The sequence below is a fragment of the Bufo gargarizans genome, chromosome 7 (assembly GCF_014858855.1).
Source record: "Bufo gargarizans isolate SCDJY-AF-19 chromosome 7, ASM1485885v1, whole genome shotgun sequence".
NCBI classification, from domain to species: Eukaryota; Metazoa; Chordata; class Amphibia; order Anura; family Bufonidae; genus Bufo; species Bufo gargarizans.
The window spans coordinates 76,070,245-76,087,233 of NC_058086.1; the positions used below are offsets into that span (position 1 = coordinate 76,070,245).

Below are 16,989 nucleotides of genomic sequence, written 5' to 3' on the forward strand. Positions count from 1 at the left end.
GAGGGTGGCAGCAGGAGACCCAGTAGCTGGTGGGATACCGGAGCTGCAGGTCGAGCCCGGATCCACTTGTCTTCTTTGGGGGGCAATGGAGGCAGCCAGGCAGCGTCCAAGGACGGCAGCGGGCATTCCACGGGGGACCAGGAAGGCGCCATGCCGACCTGTGTCCCCATCTAGAATAATATAAACAATTTTTGAAGGCTGAAAGGGGCTTTGAACTCAAAGCCTGGACATGGGGCAGCAGCAGCAGTACCACTGAGCTACCAGCTTGCCTGGCACAAAACGGAGTAGAGTGATGAGGAGCTGCACGGCCATGAGCAAACAGAGTCTCCGGTGTAAGGAGAGTCAGAGCAGCATGCCGAGGCTCCGCCTCCCCGAACGCGTCATTATGGCGCGAAAAAAGCGCGCGAAAAATAAGCGCTCGCGAAAATATGCGCGCGTGCGAAAATATGCGCGCGTGCGAAAATATGCGCGGAAATAAGCGCACGCGCGAAAATAAGCGCACGCGCGAAAATATGCGCGAAAATAAGCGCACGCGCGCGGAAATAAGCGCGCCCGTGATTTAAACAAACACCACGTGGAGGAGCGGCCTGCCGGCGGGCGCTGAGGGAGCGCAGCAGCCAAGGCCCGACGAGAGAAGCGCTGAAGCCCACAGTTTAAGGGGGAAGAGATGCCAGTACTCCAGTGCCAAAATGAAGAAAGTGCCCCATCAGGATCCTTCTTCAAGTTCACCCAGGTAGCCACAGACAAATAGACACAGAGGGAGGGGGAGGGATTGGGCAACACTTATCTGCTCAGCATGCTCCCTCGATGTCCAGACCAGCAGGGATGCGCCTCTTCAGACTTCTGACTCCAATCCAGGAGAACAGTGCTCTGGAGGAGGGTAGGCAGCAGGCGTCCCAGCAGCTGGTGGGATGCCGGAGCTAACAGGTCGAGCCCGGATCCACTTATCTTCTTGGGGGGAAATGGAGGCAGCCAGGCAACGTCCCAAAGACGGCGGCGGGCACTCCACGGGGGACCAGGAAGGCGCCATGCCGACCTGTGTCCCCATCTAGAATAAAAATAACAAAAAGGAGTAGAATCAGAGAGTGTCAACCTCCTTCACCAGACACTAAGCAAAGACTGAGTTCCTCCTGGTGGAGTCTGGGGGTATAGCCCGAGGAGGAGGAGCTCTTTCATTTGCATAGTGTCCCTCCTACTAATACCTCTAAGCTATACCCATGGTCTGTGTCCCCCAATGGATAAAAGCACGAGAAACAAAAAATTTCCACTAACTTGTGCCAAAAAAAATGTCTGAATGGAGCCTTACCAGGGGGGGTGATCAATGACAGGGGGGTGATCAATGACAGGGGGGTGATCAATGACAGGGGGGTGATCACCCATATAGACTCCCTGATCACCCCCCCTGTAAGGCTCCATTCAGACATCCGCATGATTTTTACGGATCCATGGATCGGATCCACAGAACACATGCGGACGTCTGAATGGAGCCTTACAGGAGGGTGATCAATGACAGGGGGGTGATCAGGGAGTGTATATGGGTGATCACCCGCCTGTCATTGATCACCCCCTGTAAGGCTCCATTCAGACGTCCGCATGCGTTTTGCGGATCCGATCCATGGATCCGTAAAAATCATGCGGACGTCTGAATGGAGCCTTACAGGGGGGTGATCAATGACAGGGGGGTGATCAATGACAGGGGGGTGATCAATGACAGGGGGGTGATCAATGACAGGGGGGTGATCAAGGAGTTTATATGGGGTGATCATGGGTGATCAGGGGTTTAGTGTAGTGTGGCGTTTGGTGAGACTGTACTGACCTACCCGAGTCCTCTGGTGGTCGATCCTAACAAAAGGGACCACCAGAGGACCAGGTAGGAGGTATATTAGACGCTGTTATGAAAACAGCGTCTAATGTACCTGTTAGGGGTTAAAAAATTCGGATCTCCAGCCTGCCAGCGAGCGATCGCCGCTTACCTTCCGTTCCTGTGTGCGCGCGTTCACAGGAAATCCCGGCCCTCGCGAGATGACGCATATATGCGTGACTCTGCGCAGGGCCGCCACCTCCGGACCGCACATCTGCGTTAGGCGGTCCGGAGGTGGTTAAACTCTTTTGCAGTATGTTTTGGGTCATTGTCCATCTGCACTGAAGCGCCGTCCAATGAATTCTGAAGCAAGACAATTGCCCTAAACACTTCAGAATTCATCCTGCTGCTTTTGTCAGCAGTCACATCAATAAATACAAGAGAACCAGTTCCATTGGCAGCCATACATGCCCACGCCATGACACTACCACCACCATGCTTCACTGATTAGGTGGTATGCTTAGGATCATGAGCAGTTCCTTTCTTTCGCCATACTCTTCTCTGGTACAAGTTGATCTTGATAAATTAAGGAATGTCGCACTAAGACACTGAAACCACACCAGGTGCTCCTGTGAATTGAGACCACTCTCTCAATACAGTAAATAATTTAAAATGAATAAACAGGGCACTCAAGGATAACCGAGACCAAGTACTATAAGCAAATATTAGCTTTTATTACTACAGCGAAAAAAGTTGATAAAACAATGTAGCACAATATATCACAAATATAACAGATAAAACTATGTATCATAAGGATTGTAACATGGGTAAGCTGTAGACAGAGTAAATTGTGTTTGATGACCAGCTGATAAATGTTCAACAATGCGACCTAATAGGCCTCTTAGTCCAATGGGAATGACTCCGAAAATAATGTCAATATTTCATTAACTGCAGTATTTCAAATAAATATGGCGACGTCACGCCAAAGCAATCTAGGTAGCGGCGTCCCGCTCCTGAATAGCTTGCAAAAAGAGATAATCCGTTACCTTTCCTTCGACCTGTTGTTCATCCGATGATATTACTTTGAGCCTTCAGGTGTTTTTACTCCCAGAATATGCCTTTAGTTGTTTTTAGCACTATTCCATCAGGATGTTGAGGTCGGCTCGTTTTTTCGGTTGCGGTCGGTTGGTTGGTAAATTCAATGTTTCAGTACAGCAATGGGGTGTAGCACCAGACGCGTTTCGGGGTTCAACCCCTTCCTCAGTGGCCAATGAGGAAGGGGTTGAACCCCGAAACGCGTCTGGTGCTACACCCCATTGCTGTACTGAAACATTGAATTTACCAACCAACCGACCGCAACCGAAAAAACGAGCCGACCTCAACATCCTGATGGAATAGTGCTAAAAACAACTAAAGGCATATTCTGGGAGTAAAAACACCTGAAGGCTCAAAGTAATATCATCGGATGAACAACAGGTCGAAGGAAAGGTAACGGATTATCTCTTTTTGCAAGCTATTCAGGAGCGGGACGCCGCTACCTAGATTGCTTTGGCGTGACGTCGCCATATTTATTTGAAATACTGCAGTTAATGAAATATTGACATTATTTTCGGAGTCATTCCCATTGGACTAAGAGGCCTATTAGGTCGCATTGTTGAACATTTATCAGCTTGTCATCAAACACAATTTACTCTGTCTACAGCTTACCCATGTTACAATCCTTATGATACATAGTTTTATCTGTTATATTTGTGATATATTGTGCTACATTGTTTTATCAACTTTTTTCGCTGTAGTAATAAAAGCTAATATTTGCTTATAGTACTTGGTCTCGGTTATCCTTGAGTGCCCTGTTTATTCATTTTAAACAAGTTGATCTTGGCCTCAGCTGTCCACAGTATGTTGTTCCAGAACTGTGAAGGCTTTTTTAGATGTTTGGCAAACTAATCTAGCCTTCCTGTTTGAGGCTCACCAATGGTTTACATCTTGTGGTGAAAACTCTTGATTGTTGATTGACACACATACACCTACCTCCTGGAGAGTGTTCTTGATCTGGCCAACAGTTGTGAAGGGTGTTTTCTTCACCAGGGAAATAATTATTTGGTCACCCACCACAGTTTTCCATGGTCTTTGGTGTTGCTGAGCTCACCGATACGTTGCTTCTTTTTAAGGATGTTCTAAACAGTTGTTTTGGCCACGCCTAATGTTTTTGCTACCTCTGATTGTTTTATTTTGTTTTATTCAGCCTAATGATGGCTTGCTTCACTGATAGTGACAGCTCTTTGGATCTCATCTTGAGTTGACAGCAAGATTCCAAATGCAAATAGCACACTTGAAATGAACTCTGGAACTTTTATCTGCTCATTGTTTTTGGGATAATGAGGGACCACCACACACCTGGCCATGGAACAGCTGAGAAGCCAATTGGCCCATTACTACTGGGAGGCACACATGCAAACGGTTACAATTCCTACACAGTTCACCTGATTACAATTCAAATACCCTCACATTAAAAGGGATTCTGTCACCAGGTTTGGGGCTATAGAGATACGGACATGCACGGCTAGATCACCGCTAGCATGTCCGCAATATGTGTCCTATAGGGCTGTGTGGTTTTAATTTCTTTAAAAAAGGATATTATAGATATGTAAATGTGTTGAATGTGTCCAAGGGGCTGTACTAACCTTCTTTGTGCCCAGCCACGCATTTACATATCTATAAAATCCCTTTAAAAGAAATTAAAACCACACAGCCCTATAGGACACATATATTGCGGACATGCTAGCAGCGATCTAGCCGTGCATGTCCGTATCTCTATAGCCCCAGTAACCTGGTGACAGAACCTGGCTGTACATAAGATCTCTAGAAGAACCCGGTCTATGGGGAGGGGAAAGGATCCCAGGCAGCCAGGGCAGATTGAACTTTCACTCTAACTATGGACTTTATTTCTTCCAACAGACTAGATGATTTAGACTTTACAACAGATGCGGTACACTCCTTGCATAAAGGTTTAGACCCAGAGGAAGGTATACGTTTTGAACAGAGATCACACTTCCTGGGTTTAACCTTGGCAGAAGAGGAAGACTCAGTTTCTCGATGCAACATACAAGGGAGAGAAGGGTCAACCACTACAGGGCAAGTATAACATAAGGAGGGTCCCGGAGTCAGGCTTCTCACAGAACCCAGTAGTTAGGGCAGAGTAGTGGTGGTAAGGAAACTCATTCTTCCAGTTCCCGTCCACACACTGCAGGCAGGGTGAAAACACTGGAGGCGCCATAATGGGATCAGCATTGCCGCCTTTAAACGCTGGGAAAATGCCCGCCGTCAAACACTAAGCCATGCCTTTTTTTGTTTTTAAATTAAACTTACTATGTGGGGAGCATTATAACTACAGAGCTTGCTTTAGGTACTGGGGCTCTGCATTAGGGCTACAGGATGTTCTAGTATTACGCGGTACTAGAGGGGTTATTAACTACTGGAGGCACTAGAGGGGTAACATGGATTTCCAGCCATGAAAAAATTAATATCTTAATATAGAAGTAGCTTGACAGATAATCACCTAGGTGACTGCATGTGTATGGCCATCACCAACTATAATCCAGATTTTAAAAGACTACCAGTAAACATGCAGTGCCAAGTCTAACACTGAGGTCTCATTCACACGACTGGAGCCAGTGCTGTGCACGATCCACAAAATACACCAAGAGCTAGGACATTTTATATCTTTTGCAGAGTAGAAGCACAGATCAGAAGCCCACGGAAACACTCTGAAGCCCTTCCATGGGCTTCTGGGTCTGTGCCTCCGCTCTGCAAAAGCTAGGACACACCCTATCTTTTGCAGAGACCAGACCCATTCAAGTCCATGGATTCGCATCACTGAGTTCACGTCAAACGGCCAATGCACGTGCATTGCAGACTAATCGCAGTCTGCAGCATGGTCACGGCGACAAAATGGTTGTGAATGAGCCCTGCACATGCAACACAAAAAACAAACAAAAAACTAAAAAAGGATACAGGTTTCTATATTTGCTCCAACAATGTAGCCATTCACATCGAAGTTAATCCGGATAAATTTGCCCTAGAGTACAAACAGATTTAGATTTGCATAAATTTTTACATTATCATAGCATTAATGATGTGCGATTATTCAATCATATTGCAAAAAGATACTCATGTGGTCTATGTGAATGCTGCATTTTGGTGCCAACTCCTCGACATCGAGTCCACACTTTGCAGACAAGTACAGAACATGCTCGATTTGCTGCGCAATAGAGACAAATGCAGAAGGCCCACAGAAGTCACCTCCGTGCTTTCCACATCTGTGTCTGTTACGCAAAAGACAGAACATGTTCTAAACTTGTCTGCAAAGTGTGGACCTTGGACACATTAAAGTAAAAGGGTCCATAACAAAATGCGGCATGAACCTGGACTGCATCAGTATTTTGCAGTTCAGCGATTTCTGGACTGAAAACTGGACAAAGCCTAAAGCATATTAGAGTGGACAAACCAGGCTGATTCTAGGGCCGAGTGACGAGTGCAATAGCACGGGGTAATGCTCTAAATCTAGATACAGAGGGTGGTCGTAAAGCTATTCAATCAAATCACCGAAGTACGACTACCTAAAATTTAACCTTTATTCTGGTCAATTAAAAATAATTCCCTGGAAGAGGAAAAATAGTGCAACAAAACACAACAAAGACAAAATACAATTGGGGGGCGGAGCCAGCGCCAGACGAAGATGGTGGTGTGTGTCTGAGCTCCGGCTAACCAGCATTCTATACCTCAGCCTACGCTAGCTCCTGTGACCTGAGAATGGTGAAAATAGGCAACTCGAGACAAGGGGAACCCTCTCATCACCCTAAATCAACTGTTGCATCGGGCGACATGGACAAATTCATTAAAAAAGCGGCGGCGATACATGTCGCTAAAGAATCTAAGATGGCGCCGGCTGCTATTCCGGATGATGAAATCCAGGACACCGCTGATAGAGACAGCGACTCTGACGATACTGGAGGTCGCTCAAGTCTCCCTATATCCAGAAAATACCTCAAGTCGGTCCTGACTAAAGCCCTGGAACCGCTGGTAAGCGAAGTTTCCTCCTTACGGCAAGATATCAGGCATATTGGGGGAAGGGTGGAAGATTTGGAAACTGCCCATTCTGCAATGCTCGACTTTCAAACCGCCGCCTCCAATAGCTTACATGTGGTACAGTCTCACCTAAACTCCGTCTACGCGGCCCTGGAAGATCAGGAGAACCGTGGTAGGAGAAATAATTTGAGATTTCGGGGCCTGCCGGAATCGATTGTTAATTCGGAAGTTCCGGAAGCGGTAAAGGCTCTCTGTGAACAGCTCCTGGGTCCGGATTACCCCAGTCCGACTATAGAAAGAGCTCACAGGGCCCTTCGCCCGAAACCGAAACCTACAGATCCACCCAGAGACGTAATATGTCGCCTACTAAATTTCCAAGACAAAGAAGCTATTTTGGAATGCGCAAGGAAGAAATCGGAAGTTATGTTTGGTGATCACCGCATCCATGTCTATCAGGACTTAGCTCCGATAACTTTGAAAAAACGCAAGTCACTAAAACCCCTGACTGAGTGGCTTATTCAGCGGAAAATTATATACCGGTGGACTTTCCCATTCGGCATCTCATTCCTTTTCAAGGGGAGCAGGATCACGATTAGATCGTACGCCGAGCTTCAACAAGCGCTGCAGCATATGGAGATCCCGAACATGGAAGTTGAAAACTGGGACTTTATCCAAGATGTCGCATCTTTACCTGAAGTCCCTAAAATGCAACCCTTTGAACCCAGGAGGACCCCCAAGGCCCACCGTCAGAGAAAGAAGACCAGCTTGATCTCTCCCAGACGTCTCTCCACTGACTCTCTTTGACCGTATATCCTGGGGTCTCCCTGATTTGCTAAATAGAGGGCCTCATAAAGATGAGGTTGAAACACTTGGGCCTCCACTCTCACTCATATGTAACTTCTGATGTATAACTACTGTTTTGTTTTGTTTTCTTTTTTTGTTTGGTTTTTGTTCCTTCCCTTGGACCCTTCCTTTCCCCCCCCTCTCCTTCCCTTTCCAACCCCCCCCCCCCTCCTCCTCTCTCACCCTCCCCTCCTCCATAGCTAATAGATATGGTCATTTTTCCTCTGGCATTATCTTCAATGTCTCACTACCCCCCCTGCTGGTTCTGTCCGCTAATTAAGAGCTAGAGGGGATTTATTAGCTCACCCACAGGTCCAGGAAACTTATCATATGCTTTCTCGGTATTAGAGTGCTAGTATAAGGGTCACTACCCATACTTCCCCCTATATACATGTTATTGCAGATATACTGCTTATGTTTTTCATTTTCTTTTCATTACTTTAGTTATTTGGTTCGTTTTGTTACCAAGTCACCAGAAAATTCCGGAGAGAGGGTGAAGGTATGGGATGCACAAGTAAGGTCAGACCTGTCTGTATTGCTGGATGTTACACCTATTCCCCTAGAACGTGTGGATCACTACAGCCTCACACCATTCAGGGCAGTTCTCTCCTCTCCTCGTGTCCCAGATGGCTGACCTAAAAATAGCCTCTTATAACGTTAGGGGATTCAACTCCCCGTCTAAAAGAAGGCAGGTGTTTGGGATGTTGAGGAAGGAGCGAACCACAGTGTTCCTTCAGGAAACACACCTTAAAATAGGCCATTTCCCTAATCTCACTTACTCCTACTTTTCTCATTGGTTCCATAGTGGTTCCAATTCTTCCAACTCTAGAGGTGTGAGCATAGGGATGCACAAGGGGGTCCAGTTTCAACTTCTGGACCAAAGCCTGGACCCAGATGGTAGATTCATAATGCTGAAAGGAAAAATCCTACAACAACTATACACATTTGTTAATGTATACGTCCCTAATAAGAAGCAAATCCCCTGGTTAAAAAATATCCTGGACAAAATTGACGTATTTAGGGAGGGTACATTGGTACTAGGGGGGGGACTTCAACTTAGTTTTGAATCCCCTTCTAGACTCCTCATCTGGAAAATCTCCTCACTCTCAGTCAGCAATTCGCTCCCTAACTTCTAAATTAGGGAAGGCCCAACTCATTGATGTATGGCGTACTTTCCACCCGGATACTAAAGACTATTCCTACTATTCAAATGTCCATGGCTCTTATCAGCGGCTAGACTATTTCTTTGTTTCTAAAAACTACCTTCAGTTTTGTAAAGAGCCATCTATAGGAAACATTCTGCTTTCTGACCACTCCCCTATATACCTATCTATTAACTTGCCAAAGAAAAATAAATCCTACACATCTTGGAGACTGAACGAGCAATTATTAGGAAATGCAGAGTCCAAAACAAAAATACAAAACACATTGACAGAGTATTTCCTCCTGAACTCGTCCTCAGAAATATCTCCCCAGACATTATGGGATGCTCACAAGGCTGTGTTGAGAGGACAGTGCATCAGTATTAGTGCCCATATAAAAAAAACTAGGAATCAAAAAATAAAACGATCTCCATGAAAAAATTTCTACCTTAGAAAAATCCCATAAAGTATCACTACTGAAAGCCCACTTGGAGGAACTAAATAGCTGTAGACGTTCCCTTAGGGACCTTTTAAACACTATATCGGCAAAATATTTCCTTAACTCACAGCATAAGATATACGCTCATGGAAATAAAGCCTCCAGATTCGTCATGAACAGGGTTAAACAAAGGAAAGCAAACAACTTTGTACATAAACTAACTAATGCCTCAGGTTCACATATTTTTGATTCAGATCAAATTGCAATGCAATTTAGGAACTACTATGAGTCCCTGTATAACCTAGAGGGGCTTACCCCTACTCCTTCTCCTGAGCTACTGTCTTCCTTCTCCGAGTATTTGAGAAAATTACATCTTCCCTCTTTATCGGAAGAGAATATATCATTGTTGGCCTCCCCCTTCTCTCCCTCTGAACTTCTGGAAGTTATCCGTAACTCTCCTAAAGGGAAAAGTCCAGGCCCGGATGGCCTTCCTATCTCCTATTACTCTACATTCCATGATACTCTCTTATTCCCCACCTCATTCTGCTTTTTAACCTAACCCTAACCAATGTTCCCTTATCTAATGACATGACTAAAGCCCATATTGTCCTAATTCCCAAGGAGGGTAAGGACCCCTCTATGTGCCCTAGTTACAGACCCATCTCTCTCCTTAACATTGACCTCAAATTACTAGCCAAAATGCTAGCTAATCGTTTAGCTCCTATGTTACCTTCTTTGATCCACAGAGATCAAACTGGCTTTGTTAGGGGGAGAGAGGGTAAGGACAATACCGCTAGGGTCCTTAATATCCTCTTTCACGCGAAAAAAAAAAAGCTACTCCCCTGGTCCTTCTCAGCACCGATGCTGAGAAGGCATTTGATAGGGTTAAATGGTCATTTATGAACTTTGTTCTTACCTCTCAAAAATTCCCATTGCCTTTCCTATCAGCCATAGATGCCATGTACTCAAAGGCCTCTGCCTCAATTTCCATAAATAACACCATTTCCTCCCCTTTTAGGATATCTAATGGTACCCGTCAGGGTTGCCCCCTCTCCTGTTTGTTTTAATTATGGAACCCCTACTGCAGTCCATTAGGACTGACAGACATTAAGGGAGTACGCTTTGGGGACCAAGAACATAAGACGGCAGCCTTTGCCGACGATCTGTTGATCATGATTGGTAACCCAAGTATTGCTCTCCCTAAAATTTATCACCACTTGGAAAATTTTAGTAAGCTTTCCAATTTTAGGATTAATCACAGCAAATCCCTAATCATCCATTCTGGCCTCTCTAACTCCATGAAAAATCAGTTGATACAAAATTCACCCTTTAACTGGACGGCCCCTCATTTAACCTACCTTGGCATTAAAATAAGTAGTGACCCCTCCCAACTCTTTGCCTTAAATTACACCCCTCTTTTGAGACATAACCAGCACCTTGAAAAATCTAGACCTGCCAATATTTTCTTGGTTTGGTAGAAAAAAACCTCCTCATGTCTTTAATATTACCCAAACTGTCTTACTTACTCCAAGTCCTCCCTATCCCTGTTCCATCCTCCTATTATGCCTCGCTTAGATCACATTTTGGCTCATTCATTTGGAATGGGAGGAAGGCCAGATTATCATATAAATCCCTAAACAGACCCAAGGCGCTCGGGGGTATTGCGCTTCCAGACCCTGAATTGTATGGGAGGGCGATCCTCCTTTCCAGAATTGTGGACTGGTTGAGATCTCCTCCCCATAAATCCTGGGTCCAGATTGAACAATCTTTAGCCAAAATATCCTTTAAGGCTCTTCTACTGGGCCATAAATGTCCTCCCCCTGTCTCACTGGATGCCACCCCGTTAATGAAAGCTACATACAATACCTGGAAGTGGCTCCAAGCCACTCATCTCCATGTCCCCTTCCCTTCTCCACTTCTCCAAATAAGAGACATTTTACAAATCGCTCCCAAGGTTTTCCAAGAAAGTTTGCCTAACAGCCTGAGAAACTCTGCAGTTAAGTTGAGAGATCTTTACCAGGACAACACGCCCATATCTCTAAACAGCTTAAAAGAAAGACTTTCAATTCCACCTTCTATTTCACTTATGAACCCCACCTATTTTATTAAGGCCTACTTGTCTGAACACGTCTCTTATGGTGACCTTACAAGGCCCTTGAACTGGTTTGAAAGCTTGATTGAGACCCCGCAAGATCCCTCAAAACTGATATCCCAATTTTATAGCAGAATAAGAACCCATACATCTTCTATTCATCCCCCCCTTCATTGGTTTGTGGGAGAAAGATTTGAAACGCACTTTCTCTTCTACTGAAATTGATATTATTCTGAATTCTCCTCACAAAGCATCTAGATGTGTACGTATTCAAGAGAATGGGTACAAGATAATCACTAGATGGTACAAAACCCCTGACGTGGTATCTCGCTACTCATCATCTGGCTGTGACAAATGTTGGAGGTGCTTAGCGGATAGAGGCTCTTACATACATATTTGGTGGGAATGCCCGAAATTACTATCCTGGTGGAAAGAAATATTTCAAGTCAGCAACAACATCTGTGGTGGGGATCTCCTCCCATCCCCAGAGATAGCTCTCCTAAACATTTTTCCTCCTAATCATAAAATCCCTAACCTAGGTCTCTTTAAACAGTTAATTGCAGCAGCCAAATTGCTTATCCCCAGACTTTGGCTCTCCACAGAAACCCCTCCTATAAAACAATGGCTCTTGAAGGTTGATCAGATCCATAGATTTGAAGAAATTTCCTCATGGGAACAGAGAAATTTCCAAAAATTTTCGAAATTGTGGGAAGCTTGGAAAACTTATAGGAACTCCAATGATATTCCAGTTAGTCATAGAGGCTCCGGCGGGGATTAACACTTGCTCTAAAACAGGTTCTATCCGGTGGATTTGCACCTTCCTTTTTCATATTTTATTATTACTTTTCATATTTCATTATTACATCTCAATATTAATGTGCTCCCATGCCTATACCTTGCCTTCTCTCTCTGATGTGCATGTTCCCTGTAAAGGGTTATCTCCTTATATGCGATTATATCCTTGCATTTTTATATGTCTCAGCTATGTGACGTTATTGTTGTTTATTACTTGAAAATACTGATGGGAGGTCTCATCCTCCATAACTGTACGGAATACTGTATTTTCTCAATAAAAAAAAAATAAAATAAAAAACGACAAAATACAATTAACACACGGAAGAGCAGGATCAGACAAGCGGATCAATATGAGAGGGAGAAAGGGGAGGAACGCATCAGGGCAGCCCGTGCCATGACCGTGTCTGTCCCTGCGATGTCCCTTTGCATCTCCTCAGCCCGGAGATGTGTCTTGATGGTAGACACACTCCGTCCGCCTACCTGTGCTGTCTGTCCTTATAGTGCCCTTTATATACTATCCCATATGGATATTTGGGCAATAGTATAAAGGATGGATATCGGTTGTACAATCACGTGTCCCGACGCGTTTCCCCCCTTCCTCTCATTGAAGGGGTTCATCAGGGGACAAAAAGCCAATGTCAATCAAACACATAAAGTGTTCAACAAATATCCGCAAAGATGGATCATTAAACTGGAGGCCACATCCAAGAAAAGTTCACTAGATAAATAGGGGTCCGCACACGATTGTATTGAGAGAAACAGACTCTCCAACAGCAAAAAAAAAAATATATATATATATATATATATATATATATACTTAGCTGATCCACTAGATGGAGATCCAAGTCGGCGGTCCTAGGTGAACATCTTGAAAGGGCCTCCAGGGGGCAAAAATGTGTTGGAGCTACAACATATTTTTGCCCCCTGGAGGCCCTTTCAAGATGTTCACCTAGGACCGCCGACTTGGATCTCCATCTAGTGGATCAGCTAAATATATATATATATATATATATATATATATATATATATATATATATATATATATATATATATATATATATATATATATATATATTTTTTTTGCTGTTGGAGAGTCTGTTTCTCTCAATACAATCGTGTGCGGACCCCTATTTATCTAGTGAACTTTTCTTGGATGTGGCCTCCAGTTTAATGATCCATCTTTGCGGATATTTGTTGAACACTTTGTGTTTGATTGACATTTTTGTCCCCTGATGAACCCCTTCAATGAGAGGAAGGGGGGAAACACGTCGGGACACGTGATTGTACAACCGATATCCATCCTTTATACTATTGCCCAAATATCCATATGGGATAGTATATAAAGGGCACTATAAGGACAGACAGCACAGGTAGGCGGACGGAGTGTGTCTACCATCAAGACCCATCTCCGGGCTGAGGAGATACAAAGGGACATCGCAGGGACAGACACGGTCATGGCACGGGCTGCCCTGATGCGTTCCTCCCCTTTCTCCCTCTCATATTGATCCGCTTGTCTGATCCTGCTCTTCCGTGTGTTAATTGTATTTTGTCTTTGTTGTGTTTTGTTGCACTATTTTTCCTCTTCCAGGGAATTATTATTTTTAATTGACCAGAATAAAGGTTAAATTTTAGGTAGTCGTACTTCGGTGATTCAATAGCACGGGGTGCCAGACAGACACTTAGAAGAAAATAAAAATTTATGACCAGTTAGAAAGGTATAGTGAATGTAATCTTCATTGGTGACTATTTGCAAGATATTCTCTCCCTTCTAATTGTTAGCCGTGTCATGTAACCAACTCATCTACAACTGGCACAGGAGATTAAGTCAGTTACTTCTCTATTCATTTCTATGAGACGGACATTGAGGCTCCCATAGGAAAACTGACTTCCTGTCCACACAAGAAGCTGTTATTTAGAAAGTCTGTTTGCTGGTCACATGACAACCGAGAAGCAGAAGGGAGGGGATAGATCACGAATACAGACACTGGTAAGAAGATTATATTCCATTGTCTGAGATGAGACCATCCCTTTAACTAATAAGCGTTTCCATAGCTTTTTCAACTATATCAGTCCTGAGGATGACAATAAATGTTGCAGCAGGGCACACACAAGTAATTTCTATCTGCCCCACCATTCCCACTGATATGCTTTGGGCACTAGGCCTAAAGCATATCCGAGGCTAGTGCAGGCAGCACTCTGACACCATGCTGATTAAACCAGGCAGCATACAGCTCAGGACAGACTGGAAGCCCGTGTCCTGCACACCATTCTGACAGCCACATGGAGGTAAGCATTTCAGTGTTCTTTTTCTTTGAGACATCAGTCTCAAGCTCTGCAGAAAAAACATGGTTTAAAGAAGTCATATCATGGAAGTCTAAATCACAATGGAAAAGATGAGCGGAAAAGTCTACATAAGAGGAGACATCACTGCTATGTGGTGCTGTGTTCTCCTGCATGTTTGGTAGTGCAGAATGTAATTGAAATAGTAATAGTTATCCCTCATGGGTCCTAATGTGGCATCTCCTTTTGACCGGAAGATTAGTTCTGAATGCTGTACTAGTCTGTCAAATCTGAAGAAACTGCTCAGAGGCTTACAGAGCCCATGAAAGCAGATGAGAATAGCTTGGGAGGGGGTGCAGGTGGGAGGTTTGGGGTTATAGGTTGCCACTCATAGCTAGTGTGTGGACATTCCAGCAATGCATCACATTCTACTATAGAAAGTAATATTCCAGAAAGTGACCCGCAGGCATCAGGTTTTAATTACTAAAATGTAGGCGAATAATTTCCATCGAAAGTTCCAAAAATCTCAGTTAAATACCTATTACTTACAAATCTTGAAGAATTATCATTTTTGACAGTTTTGGCATTTCCAAATGCTTCAAGGATTGGATTAGCTTGCAACAACTGTCTCTCCAGCTCACCCTAGAGGGAGAGGGAAAAAAAATTAAGTTAAAAAGGTAGGATATGATGTTCAAAAACACCACAGGCCAATGTTATTTTAACCTCTTAATGAATTGATTTACCAGACAAGGTGGTGCCCAACTTATTTAGGGTTCTTTCACACCTGCGTTCTTTTCTTCCAGCATAGAGTTCCGTTGGGGCTTTATGCCGGAAGAATCCTGATCATTTTTATCCTAATGCATTCTGAATGGAGTGAAATCCGTTCAGGATGCATCAGGAAGTCTTCAGTTCCGGAACGGAACGTTTTTTGGCCGGAGAAAATACTGCAGCATGCTGCGCTTTTTGCTCCGGCCAAAAATCCTGAAGACTTGCCGCAAGGCCGGATCCGGAATTAATGCCCATTGAAAAGGAATTGATCCGGATCTGGCCTTAAGCCAAACGTCTTTTCAGCGCATTGCCGGATCCGACGTTTAGCTTTTTCTCAATGGTTACCATGGCTGCCGGGACGCTAAAGTCCTGGCAGCCATGGTAAAGTGTAGCGGGGGAGCAGCATACTTACCGTCCGTGCGGCTCCCGGGGCGCTCCAGAGTGACGTCAGGGCGCCCCACGCGCATGGATGACGTGATCACATGGCACGTCATCCATGCACATTGGGGCGCTCTGACGTTATTCTGGAGCGCCCCGGGAGCCGCATGGACTGTAAGTATACCGCTCCCACTATGGCAACCAGGACTTTAATAGCATCCTGGCTGCCATAGTAACACTGAAAGCATTTTAAAGACTGATCCGTCTTCAAATGCTTTCAGTACACTTGTGTTTTTCCGGATCCGGCGTGTACCTCCGGCAAGTGGAGTACATGCCGGATCCGGACAACGCAAGTGTGAAAGAGGCCTTACTAGGCTATTAAAGTTGTTGATGCATGTCTTTACTGTTCCGTTACATACCGTACGTATGGGTTTGTACATTACCATTTTATCTGGTGAACGCAAAAAATAAAATTTTAAAATTAAATTGGGAAAACACATTAAAATTGGTACTCTAATTTATGGTGGTAGTTTTGATACATAATGTGTAGTCGTATGTGAACCAGGCTATGGTAACTGTCATGGAGTGGACTTAAAAATTTAATACATTTTCCCCCCCTCTTTACTTCATATAATATATTTTAATGCCCATTTCCAAGAGCTCAAAAACAGTTATTTTGCACTTTTCCACTGTAACTGGGGCATCAAAGGGGAGCCCACAACAGTGGAAACACTTTACCATCCCCACTTACTGGCTAAGCTAATCAAGGTCTGTAAAGGCTCAGTTTTGTCTGAGAGTACTGGTATTCAAGTTCGAAACCCAGCAGACCCCATTATAGTAAATGGGATTGGTCAGGCTCTGGGTGTGAGACTATGCTAGATATGGAAATGGAGGCATTCTGCTCCTCTACCAGAATAGAATACAAGAGTGTTTGCTGCAGATGTGGAAAAATCTTTATTCAGTTAGTTAATAAACGTGACAATTACATTGCCATGTTATTTGAACATACATTTGTTTGTACAATTTATCACCTTTCAGAAAAAGTTTTCAGATGGGAAACACACACACACACACACACACACAAACCTGATCTTTCTTGGATTTATGAGAAGATGCAACATAGGCCAAGTACTGGATTACTTTTTTTGTATTTTCTGTTTTGCCAGCACCAGACTCCCCTCTTAAGTACAAGGAAGAAAAAAAAAAAAAGGAAAAAAATTTACAAATAAAAATGTACAAACAATAAACACTGCAAGATCTAAAATATTTGGTGCCTCCCTGTTCCAGTGCCGTGCCACTCCATTCTATTCCCACTGTGACAAGCAGTCTACATGCATTTCACCACTACAAGCTAATCAGTGTT

General features: G+C 44.1%; 1 protein-coding gene across 2 annotated transcripts in view; it reads right to left on the minus strand.

Annotated features, from left to right (window-relative positions):
• MYH9 (myosin heavy chain 9) overlaps positions 1–16,989 on the minus strand; it is a 304,187-nt gene that overhangs the window by 210,244 nt on the left and 76,954 nt on the right. For both annotated transcript variants that reach the window (XM_044302210.1, XM_044302209.1), the window contains 3 exons: positions 16,713–16,806; positions 15,030–15,122; positions 5,816–5,879 (listed from right to left, as the gene is read on the minus strand). In XM_044302210.1, the coding sequence (XP_044158145.1) occupies positions 5,816–5,879; positions 15,030–15,122; positions 16,713–16,806 (251 nt within the window). The remainder of the gene's footprint in view (positions 1–5,815; positions 5,880–15,029; positions 15,123–16,712; positions 16,807–16,989) is intronic.